The sequence below is a fragment of the Colossoma macropomum genome, unplaced genomic scaffold (assembly GCF_904425465.1).
Source record: "Colossoma macropomum unplaced genomic scaffold, Colossoma_macropomum, whole genome shotgun sequence".
Lineage (NCBI taxonomy): Eukaryota > Metazoa > Chordata > Actinopteri > Characiformes > Serrasalmidae > Colossoma > Colossoma macropomum.
The window spans coordinates 29,089,000-29,108,900 of NW_023494800.1; the positions used below are offsets into that span (position 1 = coordinate 29,089,000).

At 41.2% G+C, this 19,901-nt stretch overlaps 1 protein-coding gene across 1 annotated transcript in view; it reads left to right on the forward strand.

Moving 5' to 3' along the window:
- Positions 1 to 1,558: 1,558 nt before the first annotated feature.
- agpat2 (1-acylglycerol-3-phosphate O-acyltransferase 2 (lysophosphatidic acid acyltransferase, beta)) overlaps positions 1,559 to 19,901 on the forward strand; it is a 25,127-nt gene continuing 6,784 nt past the window's right edge. The window contains exons 1-4 of the mRNA XM_036588022.1: positions 1,559 to 1,970; positions 17,267 to 17,400; positions 17,967 to 18,142; positions 19,477 to 19,572. Coding sequence (XP_036443915.1) covers positions 1,795 to 1,970; positions 17,267 to 17,400; positions 17,967 to 18,142; positions 19,477 to 19,572 — 582 coding nt within the window. The 5' untranslated portion in view covers positions 1,559 to 1,794. The remainder of the gene's footprint in view (positions 1,971 to 17,266; positions 17,401 to 17,966; positions 18,143 to 19,476; positions 19,573 to 19,901) is intronic.

The window sequence follows — 19,901 nt, forward strand, 5'->3', positions numbered from 1 at the left end:
TCTCTGACTTTACATCTACAAGGTGGACTGACAAGGTAGGAGTGTCTAATAGAGTGGACAGTGAGTGGGCACAGTGTTGTCGGAAGAAAACCTCGTATCTCCGTTTTTGATGTTTTTCAGTTTTTGACATAATTTGAAAACATCTGTTGTCCTTTACATTGTATGTAGATTTCATGATGAATGGACTAAAAGTCACATACTGTAAATATATGTGTTACACATACGTTTGTATATGGAAATGGTCAATTTCAAATAAACTGGATATAAAGGAAATCCTTATATTCTAATATATGTCATGTATCCATATATTGCCATACATCATATTCCCGTATGGGGAAGTTGTTCCAGAACATTCTGGACGTCCTCAACTGAGGCAGTTCTTAATTCAGGCTGATTCGTTTCCTTCAGAGACGTGTGTGCAGGTAGAACCCTTTAGAAAGGTTATTCTAGCCTGAACACTGTCTACTCGCTTTCCCAGAACAGACAAGCCCAGACAGGGGAACATAAACAGCCAGCACCCGGAAATACAAGGCAGGGGTCCACGTTTCTCCCCCCACACCCGCCTCTCTGAATCACTGTGGCGGGCCGTCAGAGCTGGTACACAGGACCTCGGCACCATTTCAGCTTTTGGCTGAAGTTCTGCTCCACCTTCGTCTCTACCAGCATTTCTTCGGTTCCGCCTGATTTGAAGACACGGACTGTTCGATTCAGTTCTACCGAACCGATTCTTTTCAGCGGTCCGTTGTGATGAATCGGACGTCTGATTCAGCGAATCATTGATTTGTTAAAGTCAGGTCAACTTTATTCGAAGCTCAACTTCATATATAAACACTGATTAAAGGAATGATTAAGGGAAAAAAATCAAACATGCACATTTCCCCACAGACATAGTCGATCAGCCAAAAAAATGTTTGGTGTCCAAACTTTGCTTTTCTAGTTTAGCGCCGGAGCTATGAAGCCAATGTTGCTAACAAGCACTAGAAGTCAATAGTCACCCAAACCTTTTTGGTAAACACATCCTCAGTAGTTCTTCATTAAGGGGGTGTAGGTTTGTAGATGTGGTTTAGGACAGAGAATGACTTATCACAGTTATAAAAATGAGCAAAACTTGTAAGTGAACTTAAGTTCTTGCCTGTGCAATGTTTTTTGGTACTTGAAAGGTGTGCACACACCACATCAAAGTCTTTTATTACTAAAAAAAGCTAAAAAAAAATGTTGTTTTTTCCCACGATTTGGGCCTCACATGCACTTTCCTCCACATTATTAGAACATTAAATTGAATTAATTTTGTGTTGTATGTGGTTCTATATTACGAGGCTGAAACTTTAACCGAAATTAAGCAAATTAAATTGAATTTGAAATAAAAGTAATGTTTTAAATTGTGGTTATTTTCTAATTTCTAATTTGACCCTCTGGTGCAGAGTAGATCTTTAAGGTGGAACGGGGAAACTCGGACAAGAAGCTGGTGAACGCATTCTCCATCAATCTGAATCTTACAGAAAAAAACCACGTTCAATTCAGTGATTCGAGTTAATTGATTCAGATCAAAGAACCGATTCAGAAGAAGGACTCGGACGTGTGCCACTGATTTGACGTCGGCGGTCACTAACGCAACACTAAAAGTTACTGAAGTGTCTGATTTGGGTTCTCTGTCTAATGTAGGCGGGGTGGCGGAGACACACACGGCGGCTATTAGAGGCACTATTACTGTTAGCCGGGCGTTATTTTTAGCTATTACGGCTCAGCGGCAGTTCCCGAAGCGGCGTGGCCGAGGCAGTGGTGGTGTGAGCGGGTATGGAGGCTTTATGGATGCTGCCGCTGCTGGTCGTCCCGGTCCTGTTTCTGACCAGCAGCACCTTCGTCTTCTACTTCAAAAAGTTCTTCTACGTGGCTTACATGATGCTGCTGGCTATGATCGCCATTCCTGTCTGTGTGCTAAAAAGCGGCGGCAGGGACGTGGAAAACATGAGGTGAGTTATCGAGCTGTGTTATGTAAAAAATATGGTTCTTTAAGGGTTCTTCGGCGAAGGCAATGGTTCTGTTTAGAGCCACGAGTTCTATACAGAGACATCTGCATGATTATACGGTTATCTGCTTGGTGAAGCGGTTCTTCAGATTGATGGAGAATGCGTTCACCAGCTTCTTGTCCGAGTTTCCTCGTTCCACCTTAAACGCCTCATGCAGACAGAATGTAACCGCTGCACCATTTAAGGTGGAACTGGAAGATTCGAAGAAGAAGCCAACTTCAGCTTCGTTTCTGTACAGAAACATTTTGAAAATGGTTCCGTAACTTATTGAAACAAAAAAGGGTTCTTCTGTTGCTGCAAGCTTGGCATCGTAGCAGTAGTAGAACCCTTTTTGGTGCTATACAGAACCATTTCACCGGTGCACGTTAACGTTATTATATCTCCGGAGCGCCGTTCTTGTGTCATAAACAGCCTCCTGTCAGTCGTTTATGTAACACTGTGCTCTGAAGAATATCCGTCTGTGCTGTTCTCCCGAACGACCCGAGTGTCTGTGCTTCCCAGCCGGCTGTCCAGCGGCTTTCCTCGCCCCGGACCGGACAGATGTTGGCTGAGGCTGCGGGCTTAAACCGCTCTGGCTCTGCTGGCTAAGCTAACGCTAAAGCTAAAGCTAAAGCTAGCGCCAGTCCTCAGCCTCACGGAGCAGAGCTTGGCTTCCTATTCGCCAGCTTCTTGTCCGAATGTTCCCGTTCCACCTTAAACGGTGCAGCGGAGTTACATTATGTCGCCTCAGACGTTATTATAGTAGCTGCTGCGGCATTTAAGGTGGAACGGGGCAATTCGAACAAGAAGCTAGCTTCAGCCTCCTCCCGGTCTCAGACTCGGCCTCCGGGCCACACATTTTGAGCGCTGCAGCGGGACTTTGTAGCTTTAGGCTTCTGTTTTTATTTTATTCAAACCACATCCCGACTTAAAACGCCTCAGGTCTTCATTCCTGCACGGCCGAAAGGAGGACGGAGCAGCTAATGCTAACACATCTGAATGTGGTGGTCGCTAACTGGCGCTAACTTAACGCTTTATTTTCATCCTTTGCTGAAACTGTGATTGGTGGCTTTCAGCTTACACGAATAAAACCGGTGAAACGAGCCTTTTCTGGACTGTTAGGTGTCACTTTGTGCTCAGCTGGTGTAAATTGGATGTACAACGGGGTCAACATTGAAGTATACTGTGCTGTGTAAATGAGGCTTGACTGTCACAGACGCGCTGACAGCTGATCGATAGAATTGCGGATTCCAGCGCATCAGTTAGGATCGATCAGTGTGTCGATCAGTACGACCAGCTTCTATACTCTTCCAGAACATATACAGACAGAGACAGCGTGCAGTACACACAGTTTATTGAGAAACAGGACGCTTCAGATCAGCTAACGTTACACTGGGGTGGTTAAATAAGTACAAGTGCCACCTTGAAGGGCAATTCCACCAGTTTTTAAAATTTTCCGTGTCACAAAATGGTTAAGTTGTAAGCAAAGTCAGTCAGAGTGGTTTGGTGTGAAACGCTTCATTCTGGAGAAACTTACCAAGTCAGTACTGTTCACTGTGGTGGTGATAGGAACCAGACGTCCACCTCTAAAAGCTCCCTCACTGAAAGTTACTACTGAGATATTGGAGGAGGGATACATGCAGGGTGTTGTGAGGCAAACTAGTCCCCAAAGAAAACTTTTTTTTTTAGATTTTTCTGTTTTACCATCATCAACATTCCATATAAACTCGTGTAGGTTCACTGGTGGTTATTTACTGGATAGTAAATAAAATGTCTATATTTGTGTTGTAGTCATGGCGACCCCTGGTTCCTATCACCACCACTGTAAAGACGTCTGAGTCTGTACAACAAACCAATTCACACCAAACCACTCCGAATGACTTTGTTTACATCACAACGACAGATTTATGCAAATGTTTTAAAAATTGGTGGAGTTCCCCTTTAAGAGCAGTGTCTGTTTACTGTAAAGGTAAATCATACGTGTGCTCAGTTCAGCATCTGCAGGATGGTGGTGTATAAACCTATGTACGGTCAGAGGAGGTGATCTGGAACTGCAGACCTGCATGTGTAGCACAGAAAAGAAAGACATCTTGTCGAGCTTTTGGGGTAAGAAACCCCCCAACCTGAGGTAGGAGGCCCCCCCCACCCCCAGTGAATCTCATCAGTTTGTCAGCGCGTTTCACTTCATTTAAAATCACTTCTTTATAGTAAGCTTGGACAAAAGACAAGTTACAGTAAAATAGGAACACTTGAAATAAACTTTGTTCATTAATTAGTTATTGTGATTACATAAGACCATTATTTACTTATTATTATTATTTTTATTATTATTATTATTATCTCTTACCCCAAAGGCCTATCTGTACTTTGCCCCCCCCCCTTCATCCTGTTCTTCAGTGTCAGATCAGACACAGCAGAGCTGCTGGAGTTTTAAACACTGTGTCCACTCACTGTCCACTCTATTAGACACTCCTACCTTGTCGGTCCACCTTGTAGATGTAAAGTCAGAGACGATAGCTCATCTGCTGCTGCACAGTTTGTGTTGGTCATCCTCTAGTCCTTCATCAGTGGTCACAGGACGCTGCCCACAGGACGCTGTTGACTGGATGTTTTTGGTTGGTGGACTATTCTCAGTCCAGCAGTGACACTGAGGTGTTTAAAAACCCCAGCAGCGCTGCTGTGTCTGATCCACTCAGACCAGCGCAACACACACTAACACACCACCACCACGTCAGTGTTACTGCAGTGCTGAGAATGATCCACCACCCAAATAGTACCTGCTCTGTGAGGGTCCATGGGGGTCCTGACCACTGAAGAACAGGGTAACAGAGTGTGCAGAGAAACAGATGGACTACAGTCTGTAACTGTAGAACTACAGAGTGAAACTATATGGTCAGTGGAGCTGATAAGATGGACGATGGACTGTATATATCTTCACTTATATTTAAGAGTGCTTTTTTCACTGTTATAGATGGAGAGCTGGCAGTTTTCCATTTCTAATTTAAGGCTGTGTGTTCACTGTTAGACACAGTGAGGTCCTTTGTTTATTGTATGTGTCTGTATGTGAGGGGTTCATAGTTGGAAGCTGCAGCTGGACCTGAGGAATAGTCTGCATGTGTCCAGCTGCATGGCTGAAATACCTGCAGAAGAGCACTTTTTTCACCATCTTCATCATCTTCATCATTACTGCCCATGTGATGAGAAAACTTAAGCCTCAGTGGTCACTTTTCTGCTGTCCTCGTCACTTTTCAGAATTCCACCACAGCTTAGTGATTGAGATGTAAACAGAGAGATTCAGAGTGGTTTGGTGTGAAATGGTTCAGATGTCTTTACAGTGGTGGTGATAGGAACCAGGGGTCGCCATGACTACAACACAGATATAGACATTTTATTTACTATCCAGAACCACCAGTGAACCTACACGAGTCTTCTGAGTTTATATGGAATGTTGATGATGGAAAATAGTGGAAAATCTGAAATAATACGTTTTCTTTGGGGACTATTTTGCCTCAAAACACCCTGCATGTATCCCTCCACCTTGAATGAAATTAATCAAAACTATCATAAAACAGCATCTCAGTCATCAGGCAGTGAATTCATAACCATTTCATGTAGTAACTTTCTGTGAGGGAGCTTTTAGAGGTGGACGTCTGGTTCCTATCACCACCACTGTGAACAGTTCTGACTCAGTAAGTTTATCTAGAACAGAGCATTTCACACCAAACCACTCTGACTGACTTTGTTTACATCTTAATCATTGAATTATGCTGAAACTAATGCATCAGATATTGTGACATCACAAAAACAGCAAATTCAAAACCGGCTGGCTCTGCAGTTTATTTTCTATATGTGGACTATGGAGTTAAAACTTTCACAATGTTTACATACTGAGTCCAACTCTTATTTAAAAAAAAGAAAAGTGTGGACAGTTTGGCCCCTTTAAGGTCAGACTGACATGACCGTTTGAACTCAGACAGGCGCATCTATGTGTGTGTGACATTATCCAGTAATTACACCCCTTTGGGGGGTGTGAGTGTGTGTCCAGTGGTGGTGTCGAAATACTGAAGTCTCCTAATCTCCTCTCATGAGCTGACGGAGGTCGGTTTGTGTGTCGTGTGCCCTTCTGTAGCCGAGAGGTGACGCGCTGCTCCTCACAGACTGACCAGCTGATCTGTGTGTCTGTGTGGTGTCCTGTTACATCAACACGGTTCTATTTAACCTAGAGGTTATCTGGAACAGGACCCCCCCCCGATCAGAATGCAGAATGATGGGAAGGGGAGAGTCAGCCAAGTAGATGAAAAGGTGAAGACCAGGAGAGAGATGGGCAGGGAGATGGACTGAGCGACAGAAGGATAAAGAGTAGAAGATGAATGGAGAGAGAGACATAGAGAGAGAGAGAGAGAGAGAGGGATGTGATGATGTTGAGCAGAGTTTACACACAACAGTGGTAAAAACAGGTTCACCTGCATAGTACTGTGTGTGTGTGTGTGTGTGTGTGTGTGTGTGTGTGTGTGTGTGTGTGTGTTCGAGGTCTGCATGGGCATAAAATTCAAGCCTGAACTCCACCTGTACCTGCAACTTTGAGACCCGACCAGACCCAACTGGTTCTGCTAAATCTGAAACTCGAACCTAACCCGAACCCACAAACTTGAGATCTAACCAGGCCTGACTGGTGCTGTGAAATTTGAAACCAGAACCAATCCGGTACCCATGACTTTGAGACCCGACCAGGCCCGACTGGTACTGCAAAATCTGAAACCCATACCCACAACTTTGAGATCCAACCAGGCCCGACTGGTACTGCTAAATCTGAAACCCATACCCACAACTTTGAGATCCAACCAGGCCCGACTGGTACTGCTAATTCTGAAACCCATACCCACAACTTTGAGATCCAACCAGGCCCGACTGGTACTGCTAAATCTGAAACCCATACCCACAACTTTGAGACCCGACCAGGCCCGACTGGTACTGCTAATTCTGAAACCCATACCCACAACTTTGAGATCCAACCAGGCCCGACTGGTACTGCTAAATCTGAAACCCATACCCACAACTTTGAGACCCGACCAGGCCCGACTGGTACTGCTAAATCTGAAACCCATACCCACAACTTTGAGATCCAACCAGGCCCGACTGGTACTGCTAAATCTGAAAACCATAACCACAACTTTGAGACCCGACCAGGCCCGACTGGTACTGCTAAATCTGAAACTCAAACTCGACCTGAACACACAACCTGAAGATCCAATCTAACCAGGCCTGACTGGTGTTGTGAAATTTGAAACCAGAACCAGTCCTGTACCCATGACTTTGAGACCCGACCAGGCCCGACTGGTGCTGCTAAATCTGAAACTGGTGAGACCCAACTTTGAGACCCGACCAGGCCTGATTGGTTTTGAGACCTGGCTGAAATAACCTGACTGGTACTGCTAACTGAAACCCGAACCTGACCCGTACCTATGTGGCGAAAATATTGTGTCACTATACTGCAAGAGTTTTTTCACGGTACTGAATATACATCACGTTATTTTGTTTTTTTTAAGATTTAATCAGTTGAAACTGACAAAAAGAACATGTAGTGCCACATATGAAGATATTATAATAATAATAATAATAATAAAACCTACAACTACAGTGATTTTTATGTTTTACAAACTGCACTGCACTAAATCCAAATAAACAGGCTTAATTATGCTCACTTTATGATGAAACGTAGTTAGTAAGTGTTCTTTAAGTACTGACGAATCAGAAAAGCTTATCGTGACAATTTATAATTTATCACGATAACATATCGTCGTATTCTGCCCGATCCTACGTACTTGTGACATTAACACCCCTTTTTTGATATCTACATTATGACTTTCTCCTGTATTTGTTATTTAACTGTAATGTTAGCTTTGACCTACATTCTGTCTGATTTCAGTCTCCAAGCCAGGCTGCACCAAAGTATCCTGATTCATAAAGTCTCTTGGTGTGCGTTGGTTTATTTTACAGTGGGTGAAATGCAGAAGTTCCTCCCTGCTCTCGATTTTGAGGGAAAGAGAAAGTGATATTTTAAAGGAACTTTCATTATAAGCTTGCTTCTCTAATTTCTATTATATTTCATGCATTATAATCGGTATTAAACTCAGCAGTTGCATTAAAACTATCAAACTCAAACCAGACACGAACGCTGCACACTGAACGCGCACGACTATGATTTAGCTACAACTCACTCCAGCCATTAGTCTAACTTAGAGCGATAGTTAAACCTGCCTTCGTGGAGTCATTCAGGACTGGGGGAGATACAGAGTGTCACAGTTAGGAAATGAATGCAGTAATCAAACTAATCTGCTGAGACCACCCAAACATTATTACTATTGCGTTTAGTTATAGTAGTAGTCAATGTGGTTTGTGGTGGTGGTGGAAATTGCTAATAAACATTGAAGATGTGCTTAAATTAATATATAAGTATGGGCCGCTTTTGTTTCCCTTTATTTTTTTTTAACGGCCTCCTAGTCATTTGGATGTGAAACCCCTGGTGTAGAGGGTTCATCTGGGCCTTAGTTGATGACTGTGCTTGGGGAAATGAAGTATTACAGAGCTCATCTCTGTATTCGAGGAGAGATTTTCCTCTCCGAGTTGGAAAATTTCTGGCGCTGGCTGCATGAAATCTGTCCATGTGGTTTGAACTAGTATTCATGATGTCTAAGTTTGTGAAGTTGCTAAATAAGGCATTTTGTAATGTTGTGTTCACACATTTCCTGAAACGATGGCATCAAAAGTCTGCAATCAAAACGAGTCATACTGGCGTCCAGATTCACTCCCATTACGACACAGTCACCCAGCGCATGATGTCAGACCCCCCCTGAGACCGGGGCGAAATTTCTACATTCCTTTCACAAGATTGTTTTTGATGTTCGCTGTTCTTCTTTCATCTCTTACCACCTAAAAGAGGAACACAAGGTTGTGCAGATTTGCCGAACCACAAGGTAACGTCAAGGTTATGTCGCTGTTGTCGGAAGAAAGCCTTGTATCTCCAAAATGGTAACTTTACAGGAAAAGGAAAAAACCTACTTTGCTTTTAATGTAAATCAATGGAACCAGACTTTTTCCCAAGTCATTTTGGGCTGTTTCTTTTGGTCCATTCATCATGAAATTTACACACAATGTAAAGAGCAACAGACATTTTCAGATTATGTCAAAAACTGAAAAACGACAAAAATGGAGATACAAAGTTTTCGTCCGACAGCAGCGATATGGAGCTTTCCGTAATATCTGCTGTACATTTGGACGTTATCTGAAACCTGTAGCGCTGTAGGAGAATTTTAGTGTTCAGCTGCAGATACAACAGGTAAGATCAGGGTGTCCATCTGGAGAACAGACAGGTTTTAAATCCAGTTTATGATCCTGGATTTTGGTCAGTGTGACCCTAGGTGGTCAGTCTGTTCAGTTAGCTACCAGTGATCCCAAAATTCTGGACCAGAAACTGGATTTCAGAGAATCAATGCTACGCTACACAAGCTAATCAAGGCCTGTATTCACTAAACCTTTTAGAGTAGGAGTGCTGATCTAGGATCTGTCAGTAACATTGTAAATAGAGGGTAATCTAATTTTATTTAATCTAAAAAAAATCTAAATTTTATTTATTTTATTTAAAATATAATTTGCAAGTCAGTTTGTTTATATAAAAATATTTGGGAACACTAATATTTGGGAACTTGAAGTTGAGTCTGAAAGACTGTATTAAATCTAACCCCAAATCTAAACCTAACCTTGATTTTAACCCTAAACCTAAACCTACTCCTAAACCTAATCCTAACCTTAATGTTGTTGATAATCAAACAACATTGTGACCATATATTTATAGAAATTTAATTTTCTACTATACAAATTAAGTAAATATACATGCTGGACCTTATTTATCAAAGTTGCATGCTGTTGAATCTGATCGTAAAATTTAACGTTTTTTTTATTATCCTTCAGTTTCATCTTTGGCGTATCTGTACGATCAAACTCGCGTCTGGTAAGAGTGAGCGTACATTTGAGCAGAGTAGTTCAACATCCTGGTAAAAAAATGCTTGATTTGTGTTTAAATAATCAAGTATTATCAATATTATCTTTACCAATAATGAGAATAAAAATAGAAGATATCATAGATGTGAATAATTTGTGTGGTACAAAAGTGGATGTACTTATTTTACATGCACATTAGGTTCCATGTTCCATTTAAAGACATATCACACTGTGCTTTTGTGTTCTTATACTGACTCTGCCCACAAAGTAAACAATACAAAACACAGCTAGTGTCATATGCTGTAATAATACAGGGTTAAATTATGTTATTTTAGGAAAATAAGCGTAATCACATCATTCTGTCGCCTTTAAATACTAAGCCGTTTCGTTTATTTCACATTTTTCTTTGCGGTGGTTGTAACTTTAGCACTATAAAGTTTGGTCAGTAGGGGGAGCAGTGCACTCATTGTTCCACCTCAAACTCCACCTACGAGCACAGCCGTTGAATGCTGTCGTTTTAGTGGCTCCCTACTGAAACATCTGCATGAATTAGGGTGGGACTCTGATGAAATGATATGTATATGAAGCGGCGCTTGATTTCACGCACTGAAGCCGATTGTGCTCAAATCTGCACTTGTTTCCACGTCAATTGAAAGTTTCATGAATCAGATGTTTAGTTGGTACGTTATCTTTTTACGCTATTGATGAATAAAGGCCGATGTTCTTTACTGAATCAGTATGGTGAAGAATCTTAAGTGAGAATCGTGATCTTAATTCTCAGTAAAGAAAACATTCGGATTCCCTTTTAACCAAGAATTTTGTAGCCGTAGTAGAGGGTTTTAAATACAGTAAAATGAATAAAATGCAATATCACTCAAACTTTCTGCTCTTCCAGAGTTCATCATTGAAATACATAATCGAAAATTTATGATATGCTATGCATTATGTTGCACGTATCACGATGCAAGTCGACAAATGAACAGCGCACCAGACATACGACATAACTGACGTTTTTCCTAGTCAGTTGGCTTAGCAGATCTTCTGGATGATTCCTGATGAGTCCTGAGGTCTGTTGTGCAGATGGAATATTATATCCGACTGTTGCAGTTGCTACAGACAACATTGCTTCCTTATATTATTGTAAAATTAAACAAATATAAATGGAAAAAAAAAAACATATTCTCAGACGTCAGCTTGAACGACTTGCTTCCCGGTGCCTGTTTTCTCTATTACAGCATACGTTTGCCTTGTGTTTGTGTTGTAAATATTGCCAGATTGTCAGATTTGAGTGGAGTATCAGTTTCGTACATCCACGTCTGGCGTAAAAAACATATACAACCATAACTGTATTAGTTTACATATCACCAAGAGCTCACTCGGCTCTATTGTAGATAACAGGCCTCATAGTGAAATAGAGATCTAGAGAATCTCGAGATCCCCACTGAAATAAGAACATTGCTAGTTACAAATGGGGCTACTTATGAAATGTACTCCTTTGACTTTGACTTGGTCCTTGATTGTGTGAGAACATGAACCCTCTTAACCGGTGCTGGAGTGAGAGGTACAGAGTGTACCTGTGTGGCTGGTAAGCAGATATTAAAGCAGCATGTGCTCTGCTGGATGGCATGACCAGTAAAGAGGTCATATTGTTTGTCTTTTCCGATTTCGGCACAGCTTTTGATGTTGGAATGAAATTATTTATATATTAAAATAAAAACCCATTTCCAAAAAAGCTGGGATGCTGTGAAAAATGTAAATAAAAACAAAATGCAATGATGTGCAAATCATTTAAACCCTGTATTTCATTGAAAATGCTTCAAAGACAACATATCAAATGGTGAAACTGAGAAATTTAATTGTTTTTTTGAAGAATATTTGCCCATTTTGAATTTGATGCCAACAGCATGTTCCAAAAAAGTTGGGATGGGGGCAACAAAAGGCTGGTAAAGTTGTGTAATGCAAAAAAAAATATATATATATATATATACCTGGTGGTTGATTGGCAACAGGTCAGTAACATGATTGGGTCTAAAAAGAGCATCTTAGTCTTTCAGAAGTAAAGATGAGGAGGAGTTCACCACTCCACAATACCAAAGAACTTTTGTTTGTCGATTGTATTTGTAATCAAGTAATCTACTGATTATTTTGACATTCAAGTAATTTCTTTTGTTTAACTGAGCAGTTACATGCTATGCTTTTGAAAGATTCCAATATACTTTAAAAGGATAAAAAGAAAGGTTTTGAAAATAACCTTAAAAAAAAGTTTATCGTAAGTCATATTAAATGCCTGAAAGCTAATGGTGGTGTACATTCACTTCCCCACACAGGGTTTAATACTACTCTGTACTTCACTTATGCAAAATCTAACCACAGTAATTGCAACGAGGGTTTGCTCATATCCTGCTACATAAACACAGCGACTCTCATGGCCTCTTATTTCCTCTTCTTTGTATTTTTGCGCTCTCCTGTAGTTGTGGTTCTTAGAGATTTCTCTGCGGATGAGGCGTCGGAGGAGCACTTTTGTTTTCTGTAGGTACAGTACTGTGTAAAAGTCGGAGATCCTTCATTTATTTAAATTCCAGTCAAAACAGCCTTTAAATGAGCTCATTATTCATTTTCAGGAGGTATTTCTAAAGAGATTGTATGTAAAATAATCCACTTGCATAAGGAGGGAGAACATTAAAGTGAAAAACAGGATTTTTTTTCAAAACTGCAGTTTGAAAAACTGATGAAAACTTTTCTTTACTGTCCTGGGCTCAATGGTTGTGTAGTTGGGCTAGTTTATTGTATTGTTATCTGTATTTATTGGATTGTTTTTCTGCTGTTCCGTGTTAAATGTGGCTTCGTCTGGTGGGGAAACTACATTCCGTTCCTCTTTCATCTCAATCATCGCAACATTTTATCACTATTTTGATCTTTTTTGTTATCGTAAGGACTCTTATCGGTATAGTGTAGGGTGTTTGCTCAGGCGGAGGATTGAACCCCAGTCCACAGCATATACATAGTGTATATTTAAAAAAATATACACACTGATCAGGCATAACATGATGACCACCTCCTTGTTTCTACGCTCATTGTCCATTTTATCAGCTCCACTTACTATATAGGTGCACTTTGTAGTTCTACAGTTACAGACTGTAGTCCATCTGTTTCTCTGCATACTTTGTTAGCCCCCTTTTACCCTGTTCTTCAGTGGTCAGGACCCCCATGGACCCTCACAGAGCAGGTACTATTTGGGTGGTGGATCATTCTCAGCACTGCAGTAACACTGACGTGGTGGTGGTGTGTTAGTGTGTGTTGTGCTGGTACGAGTGGATCAGACACAGCAGTGCTGCTGGAGTTTTTAAACACTGTGTCCACTCACTGTCCACTCTGTTAGACACTCCTACCTTGTCAGTCCACCTTGTAGATGTAAAGTCAGAGACGATAGCTCATCTGCTGCTGCACAGTTTGTGTTGGTCATCCTCTAGTCCTTCATCAGTGGTCAGAGGACGCTGCCCACAGGACGCTGTTGGCTGGATATTTTTGGTTGGTGGACTGTTCTCAGTTCAGCAGTGACACTGAGGTGTTTAAAAACTCCAGCAGCACTGCTGTGTCTGATCCACTCAGACCAGCGCAACACACACTAACACACCACCACCACGTCAGTGTTACTGCAGTGCTGAGAATGACCCACCACCTAAATAGGACCTATACATGCAAAATTGAGTGTGTGCATGTAACCAAAACTTTAAGCATGTTTTTTAAGCCTATTTCTGGCATGCAATGCTACCAATGTGGCGTCATGACGTAAGGATGTGGCAAGAGTGCCGCTGAAAGTGCGTCCGGGTTTATCACCGGATACACACCCTCTCCTTGTGTAAGAACGGTCCCACTCTGACCCCTGACACACTCACACTCACCCAGCACTGATTAACAAAGAAGATATGGAGCTGTGCGTGTGCAAAGTTCTTAAGATGAACTGATACAGTATCTCTACATCTAGTATTACTGCCTCTCTCTCTCTCTCTCTCTCTCTTCCTTCCTGTATAAACTCATGTGCATACACACGCATCTTTCGTGTGACCTCTTGCGCAATCATAATTAAACTATAAGACTGATTGATTGTGTTACAGCAGGGTGTGTTTGTGATGTCTCTGCAGAGTCGGGGTTAATCTGGGCTGTATGAGTTCTGTGGCAGTGCTGAGTTCATTACTGTTCTAATTAAGGCCTTGATTTAGCTGCTGCACTTTGACATAGTAAGATGATGTTCGCACATAACCTTCACAGAGGTATGTACAGGGGTGCGGGAGAGGCCTGGCTGACAGAATGAGGTAATCAGAAAATTGGAAAGTGGTATTCACATTCCTTTAGGAAGTGTGCCTGTTATCTGCCGCACACTGCACCGCTAGCTATACTAGACAGCTCTTCCCCTTCGACTTGCTTAACTCTGCGTTTAGTTTACCTCGAGTGCACAGTGTCGACATGCATCAGCTTCAGTGTGACTCGCTGCAGTAAAACAGCTGAGCTAAAGTGACTGGGTTTTACCCTAGAGCAGCTAGGGCTGCTCTATCTAATATCTAAAATAATTTTACTATACTTCTATTTTTATATCACTCAGGCCCAGTGCAGAATGGAAAATGCCTGTTTTTGGTACATTCTCACTTTGAAATATGCATTAATTATGCAATAAAACTTAAACCTCCTTAAATATATGTATTTTTCCTAAATTCAGATGATACCATTTCTACGGAGAGCATGAAAAGGAACAAAAACGCTGAATTGGCTCATAAACTAATAGGTATAGACATTTTCTAAAAATTAAGCAGCACCATATGAAAAAAAAACATCTTCTAATATTTACTGAAACTGCTGTAAATCTGTAGTCTTTTGAGAGAGTCAGGAGGCCACAGGATATTTGAAAATGGTTTTGTTTCAGAGCTCTTGAGTCCCAGCCTCGCCCAGCCTACATTTGGCAATTCTGACCAACAGGCTTTATACAATGCAGCTGTCAATGATTAATCTCTTGTAGTAAGTCTGGAGACACTCCAATTCATAACTATTCGGAAAACAAACCTAAATGACTGTCAGTATTTGTGCTGATGATTAGTCATGTAGATTAAGGTGTAGACTAAAGGAAATGGAGACTCAGCGTTGACACCAGGACCGGTCAAATGAACAGTCACGAGTGAGCTTTGCAACTTAAGAATGAAAATAAGTTAAAAAGAATAAAACTAAAAATGATCCACAGTAATTTAATTGAAACTACTGATAACTAGAATCCAAACATGGGCAGAGATTACTAAGAGCCAGGAAATCGTCCAAACAGCCACCTCTGCAACCAAAATTATAAACTGCCTCTTTCATGATGCCTCCTCTATAATGGTGGAAATAATAATAAATAAATAAATAAACCTAATTTTTTAATATGAGGCTTTGGAACTACTGGCTAGCTGTTTCTCCAGAAGGGGACATGATCAGCAAGTAAGTCGCTTTAGTGTTCGTCATTCAGAGAAGAAACATCCGTGAACCCACACCAGCAGGATCTAACCAACACAAATGTTTACAAGAACAACCTTCAAAACCAGGGGCCGTATTACAGAAACGTCCTATCTTAAGATCTGACAGGTCAAGACAAGATTTTTCACAAATTCGCATTACGGAAGCAAATCTGATCTTAATTTGAGAACCTTATCTTACAGCATCTAATCTCCAGTTAGGAAATGATAACCTACTCAACTGAAGTCGACAATCAGCTGTCATGTCTGTTACCTAGCAACCAACCAGCTAAAACGTAAACACGTAATCCAGCTAGTTAGCTAGAAAGCTAACGTTAGCACCGTTACTGATGTAGAACAAGGTTGAACAAAACTAAAGCGCGATAAACTGAGAGTGAAGAATACTGTGAGAGCGCCCCCTGCTGTTTATCAGAGCGTCACCGCTCCCCAGTTTCAGTCTCCATTTCCCGAACGCTTTAGCCGAGCGCGCTAACGTTACTCCTCCTAATAAACAGACACACGTTCAGCTCCGTCTCCTCATTATTCACCACCGTCACTGTAATATTTCATCATCAACATTAACACACGAAGGTGATCAGAGGGGCGGTGGAGATCGAGTCTGCAGCGTCTGAGATCTTTAAAACGCTGAGTTAGAAAAGAGAATCATCTCACAGTGAAAGCAGCGTTTTACAGTAGAAATAAATGGAGCTCATTATGCTGGTAGTGAACTGTGCTGCTGACTCAGCTGCCTAAAAACCATAGAAACGGACCTTAAACAGAAGTTAAGACACTCTGGGGTTTATCTTAAAGTTAAGAAAATATTTAGGATATTTTGGCAACTTAGGATGTTTCTGTAACACAGTTTTCTTATCTGAGCCTTAACTGAAGTTGCCATGACAACAAAGCAGATAAGATAGGATCTCAGACTTAAGAATGTTTCTGTAATGTGGCCCCTGAGGTGGAAAAGTTTATCACCAAAACATGTTGAGTTACTGTGTTATTTAAGTGGTTCCTATTAAATCAGTTAATGTGAGTTGAAGAGTGTGTGGAGCACAGCTGCAGTGGACCATGCGATGCGTCTCTGCTGACCATCGCAAGAGAGTGAAGAACGCAGACAGCGCTTTTATTCACAATTTCTCTGTTAAGATTTTGGCACTTCATAGTAGACCTATTTAATCCTTTGTTTTGACCAAAAGTTTTGGACACTTTTGACCGTTTTCAGTGGCCAAAGTTTCGGTGCGTCTCTGCTTTAGTCTTAATTAAGTTGAGAAGGTTCCAAAAGCTTTGCAGCTGCTTGCGTTAACATTTTGAGTTGATCTGCCTTTGGATTTTTCACACTGTGCTATTTTAATTACATTAAATCTCTAATTTTCTATTTTATTATTATATTTAGCACTTTAATTTTCTTTTTGTTAACTAACTAACTGGGCTGGAGGTTAGGGAACCAGCCCTGTTACCGGAAGGTTGCCGGTTCGATCCCCTGAGCCGACAGTCTATGACTGAAGTGCCTTTAAGCACCTGACCCGCAACTGCCCCCCCCGGGCCCTGTGGATATGTGGGGTTTCACTGCATGGATGCCGAGTTGAATTTCCCCACTGTGGGACTAATAAGGGTCACTTAACTTATTATTTAATATTATATAATGCTCTAATTTTTCTGTGTTTGTGAAGCGCTTTAAATTGCTGCGGTGTATGAAAGGTGCTATGCAAATAAACTTGTCTTGCCTAAGTGTAGTAATATAACTGATACTTTAATGTATTAATAATTAATTTTTTTATGTTGCAGGGTCATTCGCTTCATGGTACGTCATGTGAAGTACTTCTTGGGTCTGCGCTTCGAGATCAACGGCTGGGAGCACCTGCAGGCCGAGGGGCCGTACGTCATCATCTCTAATCACCAGTCATCGCTTGACGTGCTGGGTACAGTCATCTCTCAGCATGCTGGACCGCACAAACACTAGACTGCATAATCTAACATTTTTAGAATCGCTGTTTTTAGGAAGAAAACCTTACCAATCACAGATAGTGTTTTAATGAATTAATGCTTTTATTTGATCCGGCTGTCAGATGACAGTCATGATTTTTTACATACATCGTAAATATTTTATATTCAGTCCATGAGTGTATATATCTTATATATCATAAATATCTTATATTCAGTTTAAAAACTCCAGCACCACTGCTGTGTCTGATCCACTCAGACCAGCGCAACACACACTAACACACCACCACCACCACGTCAGTGTTACTGCAGTGCTGAGAATGATCCACCCACCAAATAATACCTGCTCTGTGAGGGTCCGTGGGGGTCCTGACCACTTAAGAACAGAGTGCAGAGAAACAGATGGACCTCAGTCTGTAACTGTAGAACTACAAAGTGAAACTATATGGTCAGTGGAGCTGATAAAGTGGACAGTGAGTGTAGAGACGTGGTGGTTTTAATGTCATGCCCATTTGAATTTGGTGTTCTCTGTTGCCCCCTGCAGGCATGATGGAGGTACTGCCAGACCGTTGCACCACCATTGCTAAGAAGGAGTTGCTGTGGGCAGGGACGGTGGGCCTGGTCTGCTGGCTGGGCGGCATCGTTTTCATCAACCGCAAGAAGACCAGCGACGCCAAGAGTGTCATGGCAGACACAGCCAAAACCATGCTGCGCGACCAGGTGAGCCAGGTTCATCCAGTATTATCCCTCCGATCTTCAACCTGCACAGAGGACTAGTAGAGTTAGCATCAAGCTAACGGTGCCTCACGTTCATTTTCCCACCCTGAGATTAATACTAACGTTACTTAAAGCAGATCTAACCAAAACAGGAACGTTTGAAGCATGAAAGACGTTTTACAGTCAGTCGTCATTCTAAATGTACAATAAATACAGCAGAGCAAATTTAAAACATGCATGTTCATTTATACGTATCTATCCATGTGGGTGTGTATACATATCTGATCACCTATATTTCAGCATGTTTTTATGTATTTATTTATGTATGTATGCATGTATTTATTTATTTATTTATTTATGTGTGTAAACGGAGGACTAGCAAAGTAAGAATTTCGTTGTACAGTGTAAGTGCCTGTTTTACTGTGCATATGACAGTAAAACTCTTGGTTTCTTGGTATGTATGTCAGTTAAACTCAGTGTGTTTTAAAGTTTTGATAGTAATGCATTCCATAACTGCAATGACCAGGTAATATTGAAAGAAAAACATCATTAAATAATTGAGGCTATCATTTATAATAATTGGTAAAGGACCAAATATTTTTGCTTTCTTTTGTTTTTTGTTTGTTGTCATTTTTTGTTCAGTGAAGTGCAAGACTAAAGTGGTTAAACTGCCCTCTAAGGCCGGTACTACCACACATCAGATAAACAAACATTACTCACTGCCGCCCTCTACACCGTTAAAAATAGAGGTTCTGTTCAGGTACGTTTTCGTTTATCAAGGTACAAACAGTGTAAATGTTCCCTCAAAGCTCCAACAGTGGTTTTAAGGTCTGATTGTGAACCTTAAATAAGTTTTTCCAGGTGAAAAGTTCGTATTTGTACCTTTTCATAACCGAATGTTTTAAACAGAACAGTAAAATAAAAGCCTGGAGGCGAGACGGGGTGTGTGGAGTCAGTACAGCTTAGAACATATCATTTCAGTGGATTAAGGTACAGTTATGTTCCCTGACTAAAGGTACTGAGATGGAGCCTTGAGGGTCCCACCCCAGTGACAAGAGGGGAACTGACCCAGTGACAGAGAGTGTAAAGGCATCATTTACAAACATCAAATACACAAACGTCGCTCAGCACCACCCTCTAAAGGTGTTCCCTAACAACTGTGGAAGTAATTGCAGTGAATAAATTATGGCAGTCAGGTCAATAATAGTGACAGGCCTGTTTACAATTTGCAAGTTGCAAGAAGAAGATAATAAACACAATAATATTAATATCTCTCTCTCTCTCTCTCTCTCTCTCTCTCTCTCTCTCTCTCTCTCTCTCTCTCTCTCTCTTTGTAGATCTGTTTGTGGGTTTTTCCTGAGGGAACAAGGAATCAGAAAGGTGATATTTTGCCTTTTAAGAAGGGAGCGTTCCACCTGGCTGTGCAGGCGCAGGTGAGCGATCCACACTCACGCCTGTCCCACATTCGCTTTCACACGTTCTCATTTACTGCTGATTGTGCTGTAAATGGTGACTAAACGGCTGAGCGAGCGAGAGTGAGTGATGCCGTGTGTGTTTGATGTGAGGAGCGGTTGTGAACACCAGAGTGTGCTGTTGTTCCTCTGCAGTTCTGGACAGTAGTTGTGTTTTTTTCAATGAAACAGTTCCTGCATCAGTTATTATATTTGTCATCATTTTTTAAATTTACTTTAAAATGTATTTCTTATTTCAGTTTAGTTCCAGTTAGTTTGAAAGGCTATTTATTTATTTATTTATTTATTTA